Raw genomic sequence first — 20,904 nt, 5'->3', positions numbered from 1 at the left:
GGAAAAGCTAGTGCCAAGAGAGGAGAATGGCCATTTCTCAAGATGACAGGATCTCTGTCCTGAGGAGAGGGGAGCTGAGACAGAAGAAAAGCTCAAGGATTCAGAGGAGAAGCTGAGTCATTTCTGAGAGGATTTAGTAGGCAGATAAGTCTCACAGACACTATCACAGTGCTAACAGGAAATGCTGTGACAAGCAACAGAAATTATTCTGTTTGGTCAACCTAATTCTTACCACCATGCTCAGTATTACAATTCTTTGATTTTTTTTTCAAAGAAAATATTTACCTTCTAGAGTTGATATTGGTTAGGCCTCTGTTACTTTTCTAGGAAAAACTGTTCTTAAATCATGTTGAGGGTTGGGGGTTGGCCTTCATTATTTAAACAAGATACAGAGTCTTGGAAAGAGGCCAGAGGCACGCAGTGAAAATGACTGAAGGCTGAGAAGTCCCACCTCTGTGAAGAGCCTGCAGAAACCGGGGCTGTGTGGCCTGGAAAAGTAAAGTTTGGGAGGCTTCTAGACATCCAAAAGGACAGGCATGGGGAGGGGACACTCTGAGAGGTTCAGTATTTCCTGGGAGCAAAGGTGCCGACTGAGCAGAGGGGTATTCCAGGTGAATTTCACTGTGGCTCAGAGTCCTCTGTGGAGGTAGGCACTGTGGAGTTTCGAGCTTGCTCTTCCTCTGTTACTGAGGGGAAGTTTGTGAGGGAGAGCCAGGGAGGAAGGGGTGATCATTGGTGAGCAATGTCCCCTTGGATGTGGGGAGGGGTGTTTCTACCTGTGCACTGAGCCCCTGGTTTTTACTAAACTGTTAGGGTGAGAGACATAAATAGACATTATAGATGGCAACCAAACATCATGTGCCCCGAGGGGAGAGCATTTTGCTAACACGCTCTGAAGACCCAGGGTGACCTTCCAGGTCACCTGTGTGTTAGCTTGATGGGGGTGCTTGGTTTCTGGTCACGACCCTGCCATTTGCTGGGTGACAGTGCTTTGTCTCTTAGCCTTTCTGCATTTAATGAGAGAGAGGAGGCTAAGGATGGTGCCCAGTGTCGTACCGTCTTAATACGGGACGTTTAGAACAAGGCCGGGCATATGGTATGCTTTGTGTACAGAGTCTGTTTAGCAGTCAGTCAAGAAGCCTGTGGGAAATGATTAGCCCCCTCAGCCTTCTCCATTTACATCTGAAACCAACCATGGTGGCTCCTAGGAATTTTTGAAAAGTTAGCAGAAGCAACACACAGGGGTTTAGCCGGGTCTGGTCACTGAAATTGGGTGTGTATGTTTCTTTAACATCCCATGTGGATGTTAAAGACATTATAAAAGAATGTTGCTTGCAAAGCTCCTACAATGTGCAGCACCCTGCACTGCTGCTTGGCATGTGCTCTTCACATTCGTGCAGCCGGTGTAGGGCAAGCCCTGTTGAGGGCAGTTCAATTAAAACTTGGCTCCATATTGTGGCTCAGAGTGAATACATCTTAGCGCCAGGGGATGTGCTCAGCAACCAGGAGGCCACTAAAAGGCGTAAAACGAGAACCATAGAACCCAAGCCTACAACAAGGGTCTCTTGCATGCATCATCCACGCGACGGGCCCACCTCCGGCTCTTTGCCTCCAGAAGACAGAGAGAAACAGCAACTCAGGGGCACACCTTGCTAGAAACACAGACATAAAGGAAGAAGGTGGCCTCCTATGCTGGCCCCTTCAAATGACCCTCCTCTGACCGGAAGCGTCATTCTGCCCATGGCATCTGAGTTTGTAATAGCAGGCTTTCTTGAAGCACGTGGGGCTAATTTGATCTTGTAACAGATACAGGTGCCAGCAACCTTTCTGGAGCTTTCCTTTTTGAATACTTAGTATTTTGTTTTAAAAAAAAAGTAATTAAAAAAAATCTACATTTCTTTCATTTGTTCCCTAGACCAGAAATTGAGTGTTGCGATCCGACTAAGCATGACGGGGATTGCTTCCTCCCCGCAAACGAGAAAACAGTGATTTCGCAATTTGTTGTGATGATCAGTGGCTGCTGCTGATGCAAATTAATATTTCAAGTGGATTTGGATAATTGGCATTTTTCCCCAGTTATTGATTATGTAGTTTGGGGGTTTGTGCAGGAATCTTGATGATTTTAGAGACAAGCTTTCTGTTGCTTTTTATGGAAACAAGACTTGGGATTTCCTTTGTGGGTGTCCCTCTTTGGGGTTCTCAGAGATAGAGTGAGGTTGTTACCTTGGATGGCCCTGAAATGACAATCTGTGTGTGATCTGTCAGAGAGGGACCAGTGGCCGAGTCCCTCCACCCATTCAAGGCGCTGGGCAGAGTTCCAAGGGGCATAAGTTTAGGGGACATCATGGTATGTGACATTGTCCTGGGGCTTCCAGAGTGCCTGTTGTTAGCAGAACAGGAACTTGTGCAATAAACAAAATGTCCAGTGTCTGCATTGAGCTCATGATCAGAGGAAGTGAAATTTAAGGGTTTTTTTCCTTTTTAATGGATCTAAATTCAAGTAGCCACATGTGGCTCAGAAGGAACAAGGCTAACCCCAAAAGAACTCATCACAGGCACTCTGACTCTGTAAACCAGCTAAATTTGGAGGCTTCCAAACCGATCTTCCTGTCAGGTATGCCACAGGCACAGACAGGTGGCCAGGTACTGCTTCCCAGCTAGGTGGGCGGGACTTCTGAAACCAGCACCAATCACAGCTGCTGCTGCTTTGACCCCATTACCATCGTCTTCCCTGCGTGCCGAGACTGCTTTCCAGACATAAGCATGCCTGATTCTCACTCCTACTCTATGAAATAGTGTATAAACAACAGCTGCCCTTCTACCTCTGCCCTTTTGGGAGCTAGCAAGCCTAGGTGGAATAAGCTTGGGCAGGGAGAAAGTACAGGGGTAGACTGACAATCTTATCCTGTGTCCCTGAACTTAGGACAGAACCTACTCTTAGCAACATGCCCTGCACTGCCCTGGGAATGGGCTTTTTAGTCTAAGTACTTGATCTGGTTGACCTCTCTGACCCAAGAATAAGGAATAGATCCCAAAGATGTACAGTGAAAACAGCAACACCGGTATCTTCAAAATGACCCGGATCACGTGCTGGGAGCTTGCCATGTAGTGGGCCGGCAATGCGGGGGGTGTGCCGGGTAGCAGGCCATCGAGATGGCTCCGTCAGTGAAAGCACTTGCCAAGCAAACCTGCTGACCTGAGTTCCATCCCTGGACCCTACCACCACCCGCACAGTAGAAGGAGAAAACCAGCTGTGACCCCCTACGTGCACCTTGGCATGTTTGTGTGCTTAGTGTGCACACACCAGATAAGACTAACTTCAGTCAAAGCAGGCTGTTGACATGGAAGGGCCCTGGGTATGGAGTTAGGAAGGCCATTAACTAGTAAGCAATGGTTGAGTTGTCGGAGGACTTAGTTATGGAGACCTGGAGTGTCCTGTCTGTAAAACATGGTCAAGTAACACCACCAGCCCCAGCCACCTGTGGGCTCCATGGTGCTGAGCAGTGGCACATGTACAAGCCATTGAAAAGCTGGGCCATGCTTAGTCAACACACAGGCCACGGGGCGGGGGGGGGCAGAGCAGGGCAGCATGGGAAGGCTCTTCTTCGAAGCCAAGCGCCTGCTAATGGACTGCCATTTCCACTGTCCAACTCTGTGGTTTTCTCCTTTGAAACTTGAACATGACCTCTTGCTGTCATCTGCCGGAGCGGATTTGAGTGTGAGCGCTTGAGATTGAAGAGCCCCCAGCGTCCCCCACTGAACGGTGATTAATGCTGTGATTAGGCAAGTCAATCATTAATTGCTATAAATTAAGTGATATACAATTAGTGTGGTGCTTTATCACCAATAACAAGGGGACAAGATTGAACTGTTGGCAAAGAATCATAGTGAGATGGTTATTGAAACGCTGTAGCCACCATGGTCTCTAGCCACAGAGCGCCCGAGTCTGGCTAAGGGAACTTGAGAGAGGATGACCAGGGGACAGGATGCTAGTGCAGTTGTAAAAAGGGAGGAGAACCAGCTCAGCCTAAAACAGAGGCGTGGCAATGCTCTGAAAAATCTCTTACTGGCGCTCCTCTGTGTATTTTTTGTTGAATTTTCTGTTAGAATTACAGTTGAGTGCTTTCTCCTTTCTGGACAAAGGGCCCAAAGGGGCTTTGCTCTTATTATTATTATTATTTTTTTTTAATCCATGACACTCATCTCACACGGAGCAATTAGTTCAGGGAGCGTCCATGGTTTGAATCTATGGGAGACTGTTCTGCTATTAGAGGCGGTATTAATGGGCATCCGCGAGGGGAAAGTGTGTTTGTGGACTATGGTGCTGGCAGGCATGATTTCAATCAGCTTTGACATGTTTAACATAAATGTATAGTGCACGGCTCTTGCCGCATATGAATAATTCCTACAGAGCCACCGCCCTTCTAATTACTGAGTTTGAAAAAATAAAAGCAGGTCAGGCACATCCTGATGGAAATCTATTACCAGCCCACCCCATTCCTCTGTTGTTTATAGCTCTGTCTAAATAGAGATGCTGTAGTATAGGGGACTTAATGCCCAAAACGGAATCTGTCACAGAGTGGAAGGGGCTGCCTCCCTCCCTCCCTCCCTCCCTCCCTCCCTCCCTCCCTCCCTCCCTCCCTCCCTCCCTCCCTCCCTCCCTCCCTCCCTTTCTACCCCTCCTCTCCCCGCTCCCTTTTTAGTTCAGTCAAACACATAGAGGCCAAACAAGGTATCTGCTAAGAGGAAATATGGCTTGAGGAAATCACTGGGCTAGTCGGTGCCAGCAGCCATGGTTCTTCCTTTCCATGACCTTAGGTCTTTGACCTTCAGTTTCCAAACCTGTCAAATAGCAGGTTGAACCAAATTCCAGAACTTAAAATTCTGGAACCGTAGATGTTTGATCAGAGGAGGCACTGGCGAAGGATAGTATAAACCGCCAAGAATATTCATTACTAAAGTCAGAACATTAATAACTTTTCCCAAAGATCTTGCTAATAGGTGGGTTTTTAGTATAGCATGGGCCTGGGTAAAGGGTTCAAACAGGCTTTTCTCCATGGGGTCAGACAGCACCAAGCCCACGTTTCTTGGTGGGATGTCAGAGACTACAGACCCTCCCCTAGTCCCATGTTACTGTGAGCGGCTACACTGTCATTACAGCCCAGTGTGGTATGGGTAGTAATGGAAGTGCCACATGAACAAATGGCCAGCCAGCCCCGTTGATTAGAAGCCACCTCATTCACCAGCAGAATACCTCTACAGAAATAGCCTAACTCCACCTCATTCTGGCTCTTGCTTTGCAGTGTAGTGGGATGAGGGAATGCGGCGAGCTCTGTTTGCATGGCCTCTGTGGTTCCTGTCCTTGCCGGTGGAAACTGCTACTGGGTTTTCCTTTTCACACGGCTAGAAATTGTATAGCTGTCAGCTTTTCCCGGGTCCACTTGTACCCCCACTCTCTTTTCCATTTTCAGACTACTTTTAGCAGAACTTGGCTACTTATAGTCATCACAGACAGAATTCTGTCTCATGACTGAAAACAGACCATCAACTATTTTTATGGTGGTAAGCAAAAATAGATATAGGGTGTGGTACATAGCTAGACTTGCCTGGATTCCAGTAATTCAAAGCTTGGCTCTGAGAATTTATATTGCTAAGTCATAAGTGATAATACTCTATCAGTTGAGCATGTGTGTGTGCGTGCGTGTGTGTGTGTGTGTGTGTGTGTGTGTGTTTGTGTACACATGCAAAACTGCAAGCAACTTTGTAAAGGAAGTATCATGTGTAATCATATAATCAAGGCACAATGTAATGAGAATTACTCTTAAGGTATAGATTGGGGCATAGAATGCAAATGAAGGAGTAAATCATTGTTCGTCTCTGTGGAAGGCACTCTACAGAGGGTCAGAAAGGTAGCTCAGCCAGCAGATGCTGGTTTATGAGTACAAGGCACCTGAGTTGGAACCTCAGAGCCCGTGTTTTTAAAAAGCTAGAATCCCAGCTTCAGGGAGGTGGAGGTAGGTGGATCTCTGAGACTTAGTGGTCAGCTGTCTAGCCTACGTGGTGCCTTGCAGGTCAGAGAAAGGCAGCACCCTAGAAATGATAGCTGTGGTTATCCTTTGGCCTGCACACACACGCGCACAGAAGGAAATACATGAAAATGTGCTTGTGATTCTTGAACTGCGGCCCTGCTGACCTCCCCTGCCTTGTTTGAACTTCAGATTCTGTGAAGATCTTCTGCTGTGAGAATCATAGCAGGATTCTTTTTTAAAAAACAATTTAACTTTGTTTTATGTGCATTGGTACGAAGGTGTCAGATCCCCTGAAACTGAAGTTACAGACAGTTGTGAGCCACCATGTGGGTGCTGGGAGTTGAACCAGAGTCCCCTGGAAGAGCAGCTGGTGTTCCTAACCACTGAGCCATCTCTCCAGCCCCCATAGCAGGATTCTTTAAAGCATACCCAAGTGTCTCATGGGATATCACTTTTCTTAGGCACAACCATTCTTCTTGGGTCCCCTGTTACCTTGATTTTTGCAGCTAGGGAGCTGCGTCCCATGGATTAGGAGCACTGGATATCAGAGCTTTGATCAGCGTTCTCCATGAGTAGGTTCTTTAACCTTCAGGTCAGACAGCCATTCCATACCCTACAAATTGAAGACTGTGTAGCACAGCTACCTTCTCTTGTGATATGAAAAATGGAGAAGACCTGGAAAATCATGCACTTCTTAAGGCATCACATAATTGCCAGCTGTGTATAGATGGCTGGTGACTGTATGACATCTACTGAGTTTTGTATGTGCTGCTTAGCACTGCCCAGAATTGCCCCCAATGGTCTGTTAATTAAATAGCAAGGCACAAGTACTTTGAAATCTAAATGACTCTACTGCTTTCTGTTTAGGGCATCTAGAAGTGTTGATGTCCAGAAAAATCAAATTTAGGATGCTTTCACTTGTCCTAAAACCAGGGCTCTCTTTCGTGTGGTTTCACAGCCCCACGTGGGCTCCTATTAGTTCCCAGATTCTTCTAAAAATGAAACCCCTGCAACAAGTGTCTGAGACTTTGCTCTTGGAAGCCCTGTGAGTGGAGGTAACTGTATCGATAAAATGCTTGTAGTCTCCCAGCCGGGATCTCATCCAGGTGTGAGTAACTGTGGTGACTACTGTGCCTTATTCCCTGGCAGTGAGGACTAATAACTTCCTATCAAGGGAACTCTGCCCAGGAAAAAAAAGCACGTGGGAATATATCCATTCCAAACCCTCCCCAAAGTTACATGGGAACACCTCTCCTGTGCACACCCCCCTTTGCCCCAGCTTTGGGAGTGCTATGGGCAAGCCAGACACGGAGACTGTGTGGAAGCATCCGTGCATATCTAGTTTTATCTGCCTGACAAAGAGGTTTCCAATCTCCCCAGTGCTAGAAAAGGGGGCAGTGAACTCCATTTGCTGACATCGCTGCACCAGGGCTGAGAAGATAGCTGCTTTGTAATGTTAAATGGAAGTTTGAGCCTATGACGACAGAAGGATTTCCATTAATTACCTTTGGCCTGGTCCCATGGATTGTGTTTCCACTGAGTTTTGGCTGTCTTGTTCTAGGTTTTTGAACCAGTGACTTACTGTGTAGCCAAGACTGGCTATGACCTTGTGGTTCTCCTGCCTCGGTGTCCCGGATGCCGAGATCGCTAGCATGCATCCACTAGCATGAACACTGATGCATGCCCTGCATGGTCCACCTCTGGTTGCTCCAAGTCCGTGGTCATTATGGTCATGTCATAAAGCCAGAAGGGAACATGGCGAATACAGAGTTGAACGTGTTCTCTACCTGTGGCTACAGTCGCAAGCAGCATGTATGGTCAGGCCAGGGGAGAACAGGAGAAGGAGGCCAAAGCAGGCAAAGATGACTGAATACTTCCAAGTTAGGAATCAAGACTGCTTCTCAGGTCCCCAAGGTCTGGTACAAGCTGGGCTCTTGGTAGCAACCAATGCCTAGAAGTTTTAAAATAGTCAGACAGCCAGGCTGGTCTAAATGAGGTGGTGGCTGTTTTGACTGACACAGAGGGAGTGAGGTGTCCTTTTGGGAGCTCGGATCAGTGCAGTTAAGCAGCCTTATGCATATTTCAACAAGGAGTTAGGGCAGCAGATTGATGCCTCTGATGTAGAATGTAGTCCTGTTTTCTCCCCAGTGATACAAAGCAAGCAACTGCCCTGTTAACGTGGGCTCCTGGTTCCAGGGCTCTCCAGAGAGGCAACTTCCTGGGAAGGCAGTGACTCCATGGCTCAGGATGTTGTCAAATCTCTACTCCCAAAGGCAAACTTTTACAAATGGAAGTTAATGTGGATCTGTACATCCTCCCAAGGTCGAAGGTTAGGGCACTTTGGGAAGGACGGCTCGCAGGTACATTGACAGGGAGGGCAGCACTGCCTCTTTGGACAAAGTGGGAAGAGCCCACAGGCTTTTGCCTGGTTTCCCAGGACCTATGGAAAGAATGATTTCTGAAAACAAGGCATCCTGCCATTCTGGATTCCAGAACAAATGTATGAAGGTGATGTGCTCTAGATCTCTGGCTTTGAATATGTGTCTGTATTTTTTTTAGAGGGAGTAGGTTTCTCTGAGGGACAACTGTATGTAATCCTTCACCTTTGGCCAGAGACATTTGGCTTTGATACCAGACCTGCCTCTTCTTCCCATATTAAACTGAAAGTCTCAAGTCATCAGTCATTGGAGAATGGACTGGCAGGTCTGCCCATGTGTGTCAGACTCTTTAACTCAAGTTAGAACAGAACATGTTATGACTCCTACCAGTGACACCAAGCGCTAACCCTGTTTGCTGTTCTCCAAGTGTGGTCCCTGAAACACCTGCCTCATCGGGGAACTTACTAGAAATGCATCTGATTCAGGCAGGCCTACAGAGCCACAGGAATGGTAGGCAAGTAGGGCCTAGGCAGTGTTCATTGAGCCTTGCAAGGAACTTGGACCCTCTCTGGAGTTCTAGGACCTGAGTTTGCAACCCTAGAGGCTAAAGCAAGAGCCAGTTTATTTATCTGCCATGTCCTGAGCCTCTTCTAGACAGAGAGAACTGAACTGCTCTAAAGACAGGGGTGTGCCTAGAAGGTGTGACTCTGGGCAGAGTTAGAGCTGGGACAGGAGGGTGCTGGCCAGAGAGGCAGTGTCACAATGACAAGAGATTAAAGCCTGGGAACTCTTCAACAAGCACAGCTAGTAAGTGACACGTGGGCACACATCTTTCTCTGTACCTGCACTGTCCTTGAAGCTTCTTGTGAACCAGTGCTTATTTCAGAGCGAAAGGGAAAAGAATGGTGTCAGAGACTTTTTTCCCAGCTCTGGCCTGCCTTGTTTGTAGCTGAGTTGATGGAGAAAAATTAATCTCCTGAAGTAACAGCTGTACCCATCAGTAATGAACTCACATTTTCTTTGAAAGGGTCCTTGTAGAAACACAAAGTCTATGTTGGTGAGACCCATATGGCGTGCAGAGCCAGTGTGGGAACTGTTTTCCACTCTGGGGCGGGTGACCTCTTGGGGTGCCGTTCCCAAGGAAACACCTCAGTAGGCTGGACTCGGGCTTGGAGTTCTTAGCAGGTGTGTGTAGATCCTCCCCTGCTGTGTGTTCGCAGGCCTGCTTCTGTTCAGTCAGTTCTCTCCCAGCCCTCTCTGAGGCATCCTTAAGTGTCTGTCTGGAGCAGAAGGAGACCGTGCACGCCCAAAGACAGCTGGCAGCAAAGCAAGCCCTTGAAAGGAATGTTGTTCTCTGTATTAGCGGAGGAAGAGAGTTTAGCCAGACCTCTGGCCACTTATCAAGTGCAGTAGCTCTACAGAACAGTCAGAAGGCCCAGCTTGTCCCCTGGGGAAGGAACTGCAAGCAAACGCCAAGATTAGCTCCCTCCACAGAAGGAAGATCACAAAGTCCTTCTGGAGGCATTGCACTTGTGCTGCTGAGAGGGAGTTGGAGGCCTGCGAGAAGCTGAGGGAGAAGGGCTGAGGGAGAAGAGCGAACCTCGCCTTGCCTTTAACAAGAGCCTTGAGCTGAACGGCCATTTTCAGATCTACTGAAACGTCTGTGTGTAGTGTGCTGGGGTAGCTATCCCAACTAGAACACTTAAATATGAAGTTGTGTGAGGAAAAAAATTCCCACTTAGTCAATGGAGATAGATAAAAGATTGCTGTAAATTTCAGGGGCAGGTGGCAAGCTGGTTTACGGAATGCAAGGCGATGAGAACCTCTGGCTTACGGAAAGTAACATGAATTAATAATCATTTAATTGGCTCCTCCATTATGCTGCTGGTTTGGGAGATGAGAGTTTAGATGAAGGGGCTGTCAGTGGTGCTTCAGCTCTGAGTCTGATGTTGCGAAGTGGGGGTGGTGACTGCCTCTGGACTCCTGATCTACAAGTCTCAAATGTCAGGCAGTATCCTAAGCCCTCAGTGGGCTCACCCCAGTACCCCACAAAGGAAGAAACACATTGGTAACTACCACCTTCAAGTGATATAGTACCAAGAGGGGTAATGGAGAAGAAACTTCCAAATCACATGGACAGCTCAGTCCCTACTCAGAATTTTCCCCAAGGGCATAATGTTGGCTGAAAGGGAAGCTGGCCCACAGCATAGGGTCCATCATGCCAGCAGCCCCAATGCCAGTTAAAGTGCTGGGAAGGTGAGGATTGCATGGGAACACAGAAATTAATTCTGGCAGTACTTCCATCTTCTTAGATTGCAAGTGGATACTGTCTGAGGAAGCCAGAAACTGGGATCTTAAGGTTCTTTTTACTGTTTTTCCACGTTTCTCACAAGACAGCAAGCCCTTGCCTTACTGGCTCCAGCATCATGTAGCCCATGGCGCTAGGTGAGAAACAGGTGTGTGCTACACAGAGTCCACAGTCCAGTGGGGTTATACCTACAGCTCTCCCTTTTAAATGTCAGTGACTCAGGCTCAGAATTTGAGTGGCAACTGAGATTGGGTAAGATTTTGTCCTAGGAAGAATCTTTCCCAGGAGTTACAGAGAGTGCCATTTAGATGCTGTGTGTTCTCTGCAGTCCATACATCAGAAACCTGCTAGTAGACACTGTTCCTAACCACAGATGCATTTAAACAGCACAAAACCTTTTATTGAAAACTACAAGTCAGTGCTGAGTATGGTGGCGCACGCCTCTAATCCCAGCACTTGGGAAGCAGAGGCAGGCCAATCTCTTGAGTTCAAGGCCAGCCTGGTCTACATAGAGAGTTCCAAGACAACCAGGACTATATCTAGAGACCCTGTCTCCAAAAATAGAAAAAAAAAAGAAGAAGAAGAAAACTACAAGAAACTTTCATGAATTTAAGGGAACTTTCTTCCTCCCTTTTCCTTCTCATGAATGGAAGAGGAATAGCTTACTACTAATTATGGAATAATTAATAAAGCTTACTGATGATTATTTTTAGAAGCTAAATACTTACCAGAGAAGTGTGATTAGGTCAAAGTATATATAAAGATTGATATTTCTATTCACAAATGGTTTCCCCCAGTAAAGAAATCATGCACCATGACAGCGTTTCCCCTTTGAATATAGGGCAATCTCACGGCCTCAGACAGAGGAGCAGGAGTCAGGCCACCTCCTTTTGGTATTTGTCCTTGTAAGTTTTAGTGACTCACCCACCACGATTTAGGAGGCTATGACAGGAAGCTGAACTCTAGAAACTCGACATGCTGGTCTTTGCTGGGTAAGCTGGGCAGGGCGACCCTGACTCCCAGCTACTGAGTCTATGCGTGTGTCCTGTCCAGGCTGGTAGGAATTCTATCAGCTTTTCACTGTCGCAGCAAGTCTTCTGCCTTGCTTTAGGTAGTGTGCCGTGCACCATAGGCGCCTTCCCTTGACTTCGTACCATAGTCTGATCCCTTTGCATCGCCGAGAGCCCAGCATGTTGCCTGTGGCGGCTCCGTTGAGATTTAACAGATTTTCATATGACATAACTGCCAAAAGGGAAAAAAAAATATAACCGCCTTAAGCAGCAAAGTAAAAAAAAAAATTCCCCCCTGGTGTTTTGCACAGCATGGATCCAAATACCCAGTTTTCATGGACAGCTGAATTTAAATGCTAAGGCATTTAATTATAATATGTAAAATAATGTAGCTACACAATAAACTTAGAAAATTAACCACAATGCTGTTACCTAAATATGATACTCTCTTTTTTCTATTTTTTCCTCCAATGCCTATGGTTTATCTATAAGCAAGTATAATATATGTTTCATCTTTTCTGATTTGTATTTCTGATTTTTCATAGTAAGTTTTAATGTCCATAGTGCACAAAAGAAAGGCTGTACAGTCACTTACTGTATCATGCCCTATTGTATAATTCCTAGTTTTTGCTTGTTTCCTCAACCCCAGCCCAAGTATTAGAAATTGAACTCAGCGTCTGGTACATGCTAGGCAAGCATTCTACCCCGAGTTTTCATCACACACACACACACACACACTCACTCACACACAGACACACACATACACACACCACACACTCACACACACACACACCACACACACACACACCACACACACACACAGACACACACTCACACACACATACCACACACACAGACACACACTCACACACACACTCACACACACACTCACACACACATACACACACACACACACACACACACACACACACACACACACACACACACACACACACACACACACACACACACACACACACACACCACACACACAGACACACACCACACACACACACAGACACACACACACACCACACACACCACACACACACACACACCACACACACACAGACACACACCACACACACACAGACACACACACACCACACACACCACACACACACACACACACACACACACACACACACACACACACACACACACACACACACACACACACACACACACACACACACACACACACACACACACACACACACACACACACACACACACCACTTCATTTTTGACAAGGTTGCCCAGGCTGGCCTTAAACCTGCAAAGTCCTTCTGCTTCAGCCTTACAAGTAGCTGTGCCTCCATTCCTGGCTAGATTGTTTCTTCTTCATTTAATCATTATCAATAAAAATGATGTCAGGTAGGGTTTTTTTTTTGTTGCTGCTGGCTTCCTGCAAAGATTCCACGCACTGATTATGTAAGCCATGTTTCTGTGGTCCATCCATTTCCTTTTTACTGTCATGACATCAGTATCACAGTGTCTGATTTTTTTAAAAGGTGTTTTCTGTATTGTACATTCTAGAGTTCAAGATACAGTTTAGAGAAGTCTTCAAAGCAGAGAGCCACAGTATTTTCTATTGGTGATCATGCTGCCTTATTTCCTCATGCCAGTGGCCATGGGAGAGGTAGAAATTCATTTTGAGACTATGGTCCTTTTGAAATCGGTCTGAGAAAAGCTGAGTCTCTGTGGCTTGTGATAGACCATTCCCTGGCATGTTGGTGAACTGTTGGTTCATGTGCAGAAATTATACAAAGGATCCTAACCAGGACTTGCTAGGGATTGGATTTAATGTCTGAGGTCAAGCGAGGCAGAGGGGCTAGTGGGAACAGTCTCCCCACACCTCCCAAGCAAATGCAGGGGACTGAGTAAATGCTTGTCCATTTCTTTCCTTTTCCTTCCTCCCTTCCTCCCTTCCTTCCTTCCTTCCCTCCTTCCCTTCTTCCTTCCCTTAATAAAGGACTTGGTGAGCTGTGGGTGTCTAATGTCGACTTCTGGGCAGATTTTATTTAGTAACAATGTCAAGTTGTCCTAGGTAGAAAGGAGATGAATCTGGAAGTTTGTGTACCTGTAGGTATAATATTATATACACAGCCCCGTTCTTGTGTTTCTGGGAAGAAAGAGGAATGAGGGAGCCAGTGTGCTGATTTTATTTTACTTTTTTAAACACTTGGTAGCAGCTTCTTAGCTCAAGGTGACAGAGAGGCTTTAGAATCGAAGAGCGGCTGGGAGTTTGTGGGGCAAGAAGGGCAACAAAGATTCTCCCCCTCACCATGCAAAGGGAAAGAATAGCAGCTTAAGATATCAGAGTTCTCACCTCTGCCACCCTGCCACACTTCCTGTGTTGGAGTTGAAGGTAGAGGATGGACTCTTTGCGCCTTCAGGGAAGCTAAGGATGCACTGGTGTTTGCCTTTCAGCTCTGAGAGACTGAGATGGGTTGGGAGGTCTCAACCTTGTTGCCCACTCGTTCACACTGCTGGGCAGCCAACTGCCCCTTCTCATCATCAGGTGGCAGGTGATGGAAGCCTATAGTAGGCAGTGTCATTGTCACATAGTAAACACAGGACTGGGTGGGGATGGGCACCAGGAGTAGAACCTGCGTCATGGTTACCTCTGCTGGAAAGAGGTGCAGGTGACCCTCTTCTCTCTCCATGGCTAAGTTCTGAGCCTAACCTGATGCCTGTCGCTCAAGGGTGGGAATAAGGGAGCAAAGAGGATGACGTGGAGCAACTAAGCTTTAAAATCTTTCTATTCTTTGAGAATTTCACACAATGTGTTTGGACAATATTCATCCTCAGCTCCTTCCCTTAGCTCCTCCAAGATTCAACTCCACCTCCTACCCCTCCATGTCTTATGTTATTACGTCATCACCATCATCATCATCATCATCCCCATTGGCTCCAATTTGTGCTGTCTGTGTACTTCTGGGTGTGAGGCCAAAACAAAACTATCTTATGGACATGATGGGACCAATGTACCCATGAACACACAGCAGCGACGGTTGCCCCCACAACACCTGCTCAAGATCAGGCCAGTCAATATTCTAGCACGGAATGGGAAGGAGCTCATGAGTTCCCATCCCAAACTGAGAAGCCACGGACTGTCAGCTTTCTGTGTTTGGGGGGACAGCTACGGACTGTCAGATTTCTGTGGGGGGGAGCTACGGACTGTCAGATTTCTGTGGGGGGGGCAGTTAACCTCCCTCCAGTGGATGGACAGAAAGTAAGCTTGGAAAGAGTATCCTTAATGCTTCTACTCACCATCTTTAGCATATACTTGAAGGTAAATGAGGAACCTGCTCATTTTAGGAGGAACACTTGAAGCTGTGGAGTGCTCATGCCGGGGCTGAAACACTCCAGAGCCTGGGTCCTGAGACATTAGGGTTGTGTGGTCACTTCTGCTGGGGGCCAGGAGATGGGAAATGGGCCATGGGGGAACTGGTCTCAAATGTTACAGCACCTAGTTAATCAGCAGCCAGTCCATCACATTAAATATCCAGCCATCATGTATTACCTTTCAAGTGAAAATGAATAACTCCCATTAAGAGCAAAATGGGTTTGAAGTCGATCCGAGACAGATTAAAATACTGTTATGAATCTGTACTGAGAGGAGGAGGGGGTCCGTGTGTAATATGCCTGCCCTTGTATTTTTTAAATAATAGATGCCTTGCAAACTTAAGGAGAATAGGTTACCAAGATACCAGGGTTAAAGGTCACAAAATATACATTCTGGGAAGAGCATCAACTTCCTGGAATATTTCTTGTATTTGGCAATTCAAAAAAATGTGATAGCCTCATGATTTCAATGAATAAAATTTATTTTTTCAGAGTAATTTTTTATTAAAGTACACAATTCAGCGGGTAAAGGCACTTGCCCCCAAGTCTTACAACCTGATTTCACAATTCAGATCCCATATGTTGGAAGGTGAGAACCAACTCCAGGAAATTGCCCTGTGATCTTCACATACATGTCTGTGCATGAGTGCATGAGTGCAAGCATATCACACACACACACACTTTCTGAAACAGTGACTTAATGCTGTCCTTTGTAAAAGCAGTGATAATTTTTCGGTTCTTTACATAAAATCACTTCAAAGAGCTTACAAATGAAAACAGCAACATCTACAGGGAAGCCACTCACCCGAGCGCCTGCCCAGACCCAGTCCTTATGCATCTGTGAGCATCAGGCAGTTAGAGCTGGAGCTGTGGAGGGAGCTTCCCTTCAAACTTTCACTGTCAATTGCATTTTACACTCTTAGCCACTACAAAAGCCTGAAAAAATCCATAACAGAGTCAGAAGTAGTTAGCTTTTTATCCTCCGTCACCATTCCCGTCCTCACCGGCACTCTGTCCTTCATTATCTAATATCTACCTTTCTTCTCCCTTCCGTGTCACACTGTACCTGCACATACATTTGTTAACATATATTGACATATCCATTATAGGCTAGGATCCGCATATGAGAGAGAATGTATAGCTTTTTCTTTTTGAGGTTGGGTGACTTTGCTTAATATTATCCATTGTAAATCCATCCACTTTCTTGTGAACTTTGTGAGTTCGGTTTTCTTTAGAGGTGAACAACATTCCATTCTATATGTATACCATATTTTTATCATCCATTTACCTGTTGATGGTTGGTTCGATTTCCTTGCTATAGTGGATAGAGCAGCAATAAACACAAGGTACAAATATCTCAGTGGTCAGGTATGGAGCTCTCTGGGTCTGTGGCCAGCAGCAACTAGCTGGGGCATACGGCAGTTCTTTTTAATTCTTTGAGGAACCTCAAATTGATTTTTATAGTGACTGTATTAATTTGTACCCCCACCATTGGTGAATAAGGATTTCCATTTTGTTTTGAGTTTGGTTTGCTTTTTGTTTTTTGTTTTTTCCTTATTGCTTTAAGCAACATTCTGAAAAAGTGGAATTTCACATCCAAAATAAATGAAAACTCCAGTCCTTAGTTGGCAAGGAGGATTGGCATGAGCAAAGCCAACCATGTAGGAATCTCTGTGTACTCTAGAGGAGCCCTTCTCCCCATTCAGCCTTCAGTTATGTCCTCACCAAGACCTCATAGTCCCCTCTCTCTGCTTTCTGCAAATCCTTCTGCCTGCACGTGTGTCCCCACTCTGTGGTGTTCAAACCTCGTGTGCCCCTCTGTACATATTGTTCTGGGGATCGTTTTGGCTTTTAGCAGTGCAGGCAAAGGCAATCCGAAGAGTGATTTGTAAGCAGGAAGGACGCTTCCCTCTCTGCAGCCCCTCGGAAGACCTTGCGTATCTGCAGCACTGCTCTGGTCGTATCCCAGGTCCATGCCCTGCCCAGCTCCACTCCTCAATGATTTCTTCCCCAGAAGCTAACTGCTGAGCCCAGACTTGAGTTTTAACATGTTAATATGCAGAGGTCCACCAAGCCTGTGGTGCTGGTGGGATAATAAAGTTGGGAGCACACTGTCATTCAGGTCTGTGGCGTGCTAGTACTCCGGCTGATGAAGCATTTGGTGAGGCGTTGCCACCTGCCCGCCTTCCTCGCCCAACCCCGTATAAAGCAGCAAGCGGCGTTCAGATAGTGGGAAATTAGAAGAGATTGAATTTAGATCAACCTAACACCGGGGCCGTTTACTGAATGTCTTTCCTTCTTTGTCCGACATTCAGTTGTTAAGGAACTCATGGAGTAGGGTGGGATGGGGAGAAACACACTGCTTTCCCAGCGTGCACGGGAAGTCATTCTTCCCGAAATTTGGTGTCCTAGGAAGCTCCTGCGGTATCACCGAGTGTTGCTCCTCATCCAGCACAGAGCATCCTCCAGCTCCCCTGGTCCAGCTGCTGTATTGAATCTTCTACTTTCTCTTTTAGCATTGTCCAGTCAAGCAGAGAAGGAGTTGACAGATTCTCCTGCACCCTCCAAGCGCATCTCCTACCCAGGTAGCTCTGAGACTCCACCCTCTTCGAAGAGGCCAAAAACATCAGAGGAGGTCAAACCAGAACAGGTGAGGCCAGAGGGGTCTGCTGTTGTTTTAGAATCTGCTATGTGGGGGGGGGGGTGGGCGCAAGGAGGTATGTTTTAGATGTTGATGGGAGCAAATGCTGTTTGTGGAGGGTGGTATTTTAGATGTTGGTGGGAATGAATTTCAGGGTGGTTGCGGATTCGGGGCAGACACAGTTTTGGGAGGTGATTCAGTGGAGTGGTGGGTGTATCCCCACAGATGTACCAGTGTCCCTACTGCAAGTATAGCAATGCTGATGTGAACCGGCTACGGGTGCACGCCATGACCCAGCACTCGGTGCAGCCCATGCTCCGCTGTCCCCTGTGCCAAGACATGCTCAACAACAAGATCCACCTCCAGCTGCACCTCACCCACCTCCACAGTGTGGCACCTGACTGCGTGGAGAAGCTCATTATGACGGTAAGGCAGCCAGGAGGGGAGCCCCGTGGCTCGTCTTCCTTCAGAGGTCAAACGTCATGTCATGACAAGGGCAAGATCTGTTTGTCAGCCAAGAAAGCCAATGTAAAATTGGCAGTGTGAGGATATTGTCCCAGTTACTGTTCCCGCCTTGCTCTATGTGTGAGTGCGCCGGGGTTGTGGCCCTGGTTCAGGAAGTCAGTATTCAGGGCCTCCGGGTCTTTATTGCCCCGTCTGGGGGCTGCCCGGCTCTCCCATCCTTTAAGTCTTCTTTCACCCTCATAGCCAACTCTCTGAAGAATTCTGACACATTCCCATTAACAGATGAGGAAACTGAGTCTTGACAAAGCCACTCGCCCCATGTGTCACTTGTCAGCTAAGGTTTGAACCCCATTTTTCACTCCTGGGTATAGCGCTGGAATGTGAGGCTTTTTCAAGTGGTATTTTGTTCTCAGAGCAGGAAAGCCATCCATTTGGGTGTGGCATGCTGGTTCAGGAATGCCGGCTTTACCCCCTGAACACGATGCTGTTATGCCTGCAAGCACTGAAAGGCTAACTCTTAAATGGCCATCATAGACATGGCTAAAAGATCAGTATTAACGTTTAACTCTAACCATCATGTGGAAATTTCCAAACACTGTAGCTGGTAGCAATGTTGTACATTCAGCTATGCCTGAGTGGGTAGGTAAGTCCTTTCCTGGTCACCAGAGGAAAAAGCAGCAGAGCTTATTCTCATCTCTGGTCTAGTATTGGTTCAGCATTAAGATAATAAGTTGACATGATTGGCATTTCCTGTGGAAATTTCCAGAGTAGTCCATTCTGAATCCCACGTTGAACGTGCAGGTTGCACGCGCATCACTTTGAGGGCATTTCCAATTCTATTGCTTATGTAAAAGTAATGAGTTGTGTGTATAAGGATGTTTAGTCATGATGATTGATTGACATGCCAAGAGAACGTGAAGCAGCTAATGGAAAACTCTATGGCAGCATAGCCTGCGCTTCCCAGAGAGCTTTCAAGCATGAATTCACTTTCCCTGGGCATTTTCAGATAGGCTGGTAAACTCCATGAAAAGATTCTCTGTAAGTGGGTTGGGTCCTCCTCCTGGGAATGGGAGGGCTTCTGCATGGCAGGTTCCCTTGACAATTCCCAGCAGCCATGGAAATAAGAAGGGGAGTTCCTGGACCTCAACTAACTTTCTGAGTGCCTGGAACCCTGAGAACTGAAGGATCAGGAAGAGGCTTGGAGGACTATCATTGTCTTTACTTAGCTACATTTTTCTTCTGCTTGGATGGTTATTTTTGTTGTTTAATATGAGTCTAGTATAGCAACCATGGATCTACAGTAATCTCCATGCCTGGTATACACCAGACAGTAAAACAGTTGCACCCCTCTCTACTAGCCTGTAAATTGTATTTCATTTACTCAGATGTATTCAGATATCCATTGTTGGCCTTCTTTTTATTTTATTTGGTTTGGTTTTTTCAAGACACCGTTTCTCTGTATAGATCTGGCGACTGTCCTGGAGGAACTCTATTTGTAGACCACGCTAGCCTTGAACTCACAGAGATCCTTCTGCCTCTGCCTCTGCCTCTGAAATGCTAGGATTAAAGGTGTGTACCACCACCGCCTGGCTTAGGTGGTCATGTTTTTTATAGCAGTACTAGAAAAGCAAATTTTAAGAGGTAATTTTCATGATCACTCTGAATCTTTTGCTAGTAGAATCTTCTTTGTCTTCTCCTCCTCCTCCTCCTCCTCCTCCTCCTCCTCCTCCTCCTCCTCCTCCTCCTCCTCCTCCTCCTCCTCCTCCTCCTCCTTTTTTCTCCGAGACAGGGTTACTCTGTATTGTTTTGGAGGCTGTCCTGGAACTAGCTCTGTAGACCAGGCTGACCTCGAACTCACAGAGATCCGCACGCCTCTGCCTCCCTTGTGCTGGGATTAAAGGCGTGAGTCACCACTGCCCGGCGCTAGTAGAATCTTCAAGGGCAGTTATTACTATGATGTTTGCTTGGGTCCCAAGCCTTATGATAGTTCTGGAAGTGACCCACTAAGAGCACTTAGTCAAGAAGTGGTTTTTCAGCCTTTTTAAAGACCAATGGAAACACGGCCCCAGCCATTCCAGCCTATTCCGTGCACACTATAACTTAATATGCCCTGTTACAGGCTCTCCCGGTAGCAGTGTGCAGATACAAAAGCAGGGATGACAGTGCCAGGGAACACTCAATGTGCTAGGAGAACTAGTTGATTAGCTTGTTCTTGTATCCCCAATGGTGACATTATGTAGGAGAAACTATGCTCTGTATGGGAACCCTGTGTGCCTCATCTTTCCAAAGACAATAGAGATATTTTCTAGACGTTTCTGAGAAGTGTGCAAATTGTGGAAAATGTGCTGGTTACAGGAAATCAGTTTGCTAGTACCAGTGAGCTAATAGACTGTGAAGGGAAGTTGAAAGTATGGAGACACATGAGAGGTGTAGGTATCTAAGTGCTTCCCTTGTCTTCAAAGCAGATGTGGGGTGCTCGGGAAGCTGGAGTCGTGACGCGGCTGTCCCACGCACTGGTTCTAATCGTGAGGATAGTTTCACAAGTGATGTGATCCTGAACAGATGAACCACGAGGGCTGGGAGGAATTGGCAGCCATTCTCTAGGGCAAACCCAGAATCCTCTCTGATGACTAGACTACTACTGTTGGTCAGATGCCAGGGTCATTCTTCTGAAAAGTTTGGTGTTAAAATGGAATTTGCAGTTGTTCTACAACTAAGTGAT

At 46.6% G+C, this 20,904-nt stretch overlaps 1 protein-coding gene across 1 annotated transcript in view; it reads left to right on the top strand.

Moving 5' to 3' along the window:
* Zfhx3 (zinc finger homeobox 3) overlaps positions 1-20,904 on the top strand; it is a 240,187-nt gene that overhangs the window by 194,962 nt on the left and 24,321 nt on the right. Inside the window, 2 exon segments of the mRNA XM_040737179.1 lie at positions 17,593-17,726; positions 17,943-18,143. Coding sequence (XP_040593113.1) covers positions 17,593-17,726; positions 17,943-18,143 — 335 coding nt within the window.

This window comes from Mesocricetus auratus, unplaced genomic scaffold (genome assembly GCF_017639785.1).
Source record: "Mesocricetus auratus isolate SY011 unplaced genomic scaffold, BCM_Maur_2.0 Super-Scaffold_6723, whole genome shotgun sequence".
In the NCBI taxonomy this organism is placed as follows: domain Eukaryota; kingdom Metazoa; phylum Chordata; class Mammalia; order Rodentia; family Cricetidae; genus Mesocricetus; species Mesocricetus auratus.
This window is presented reverse-complemented; position numbering and strand designations above follow the sequence as displayed.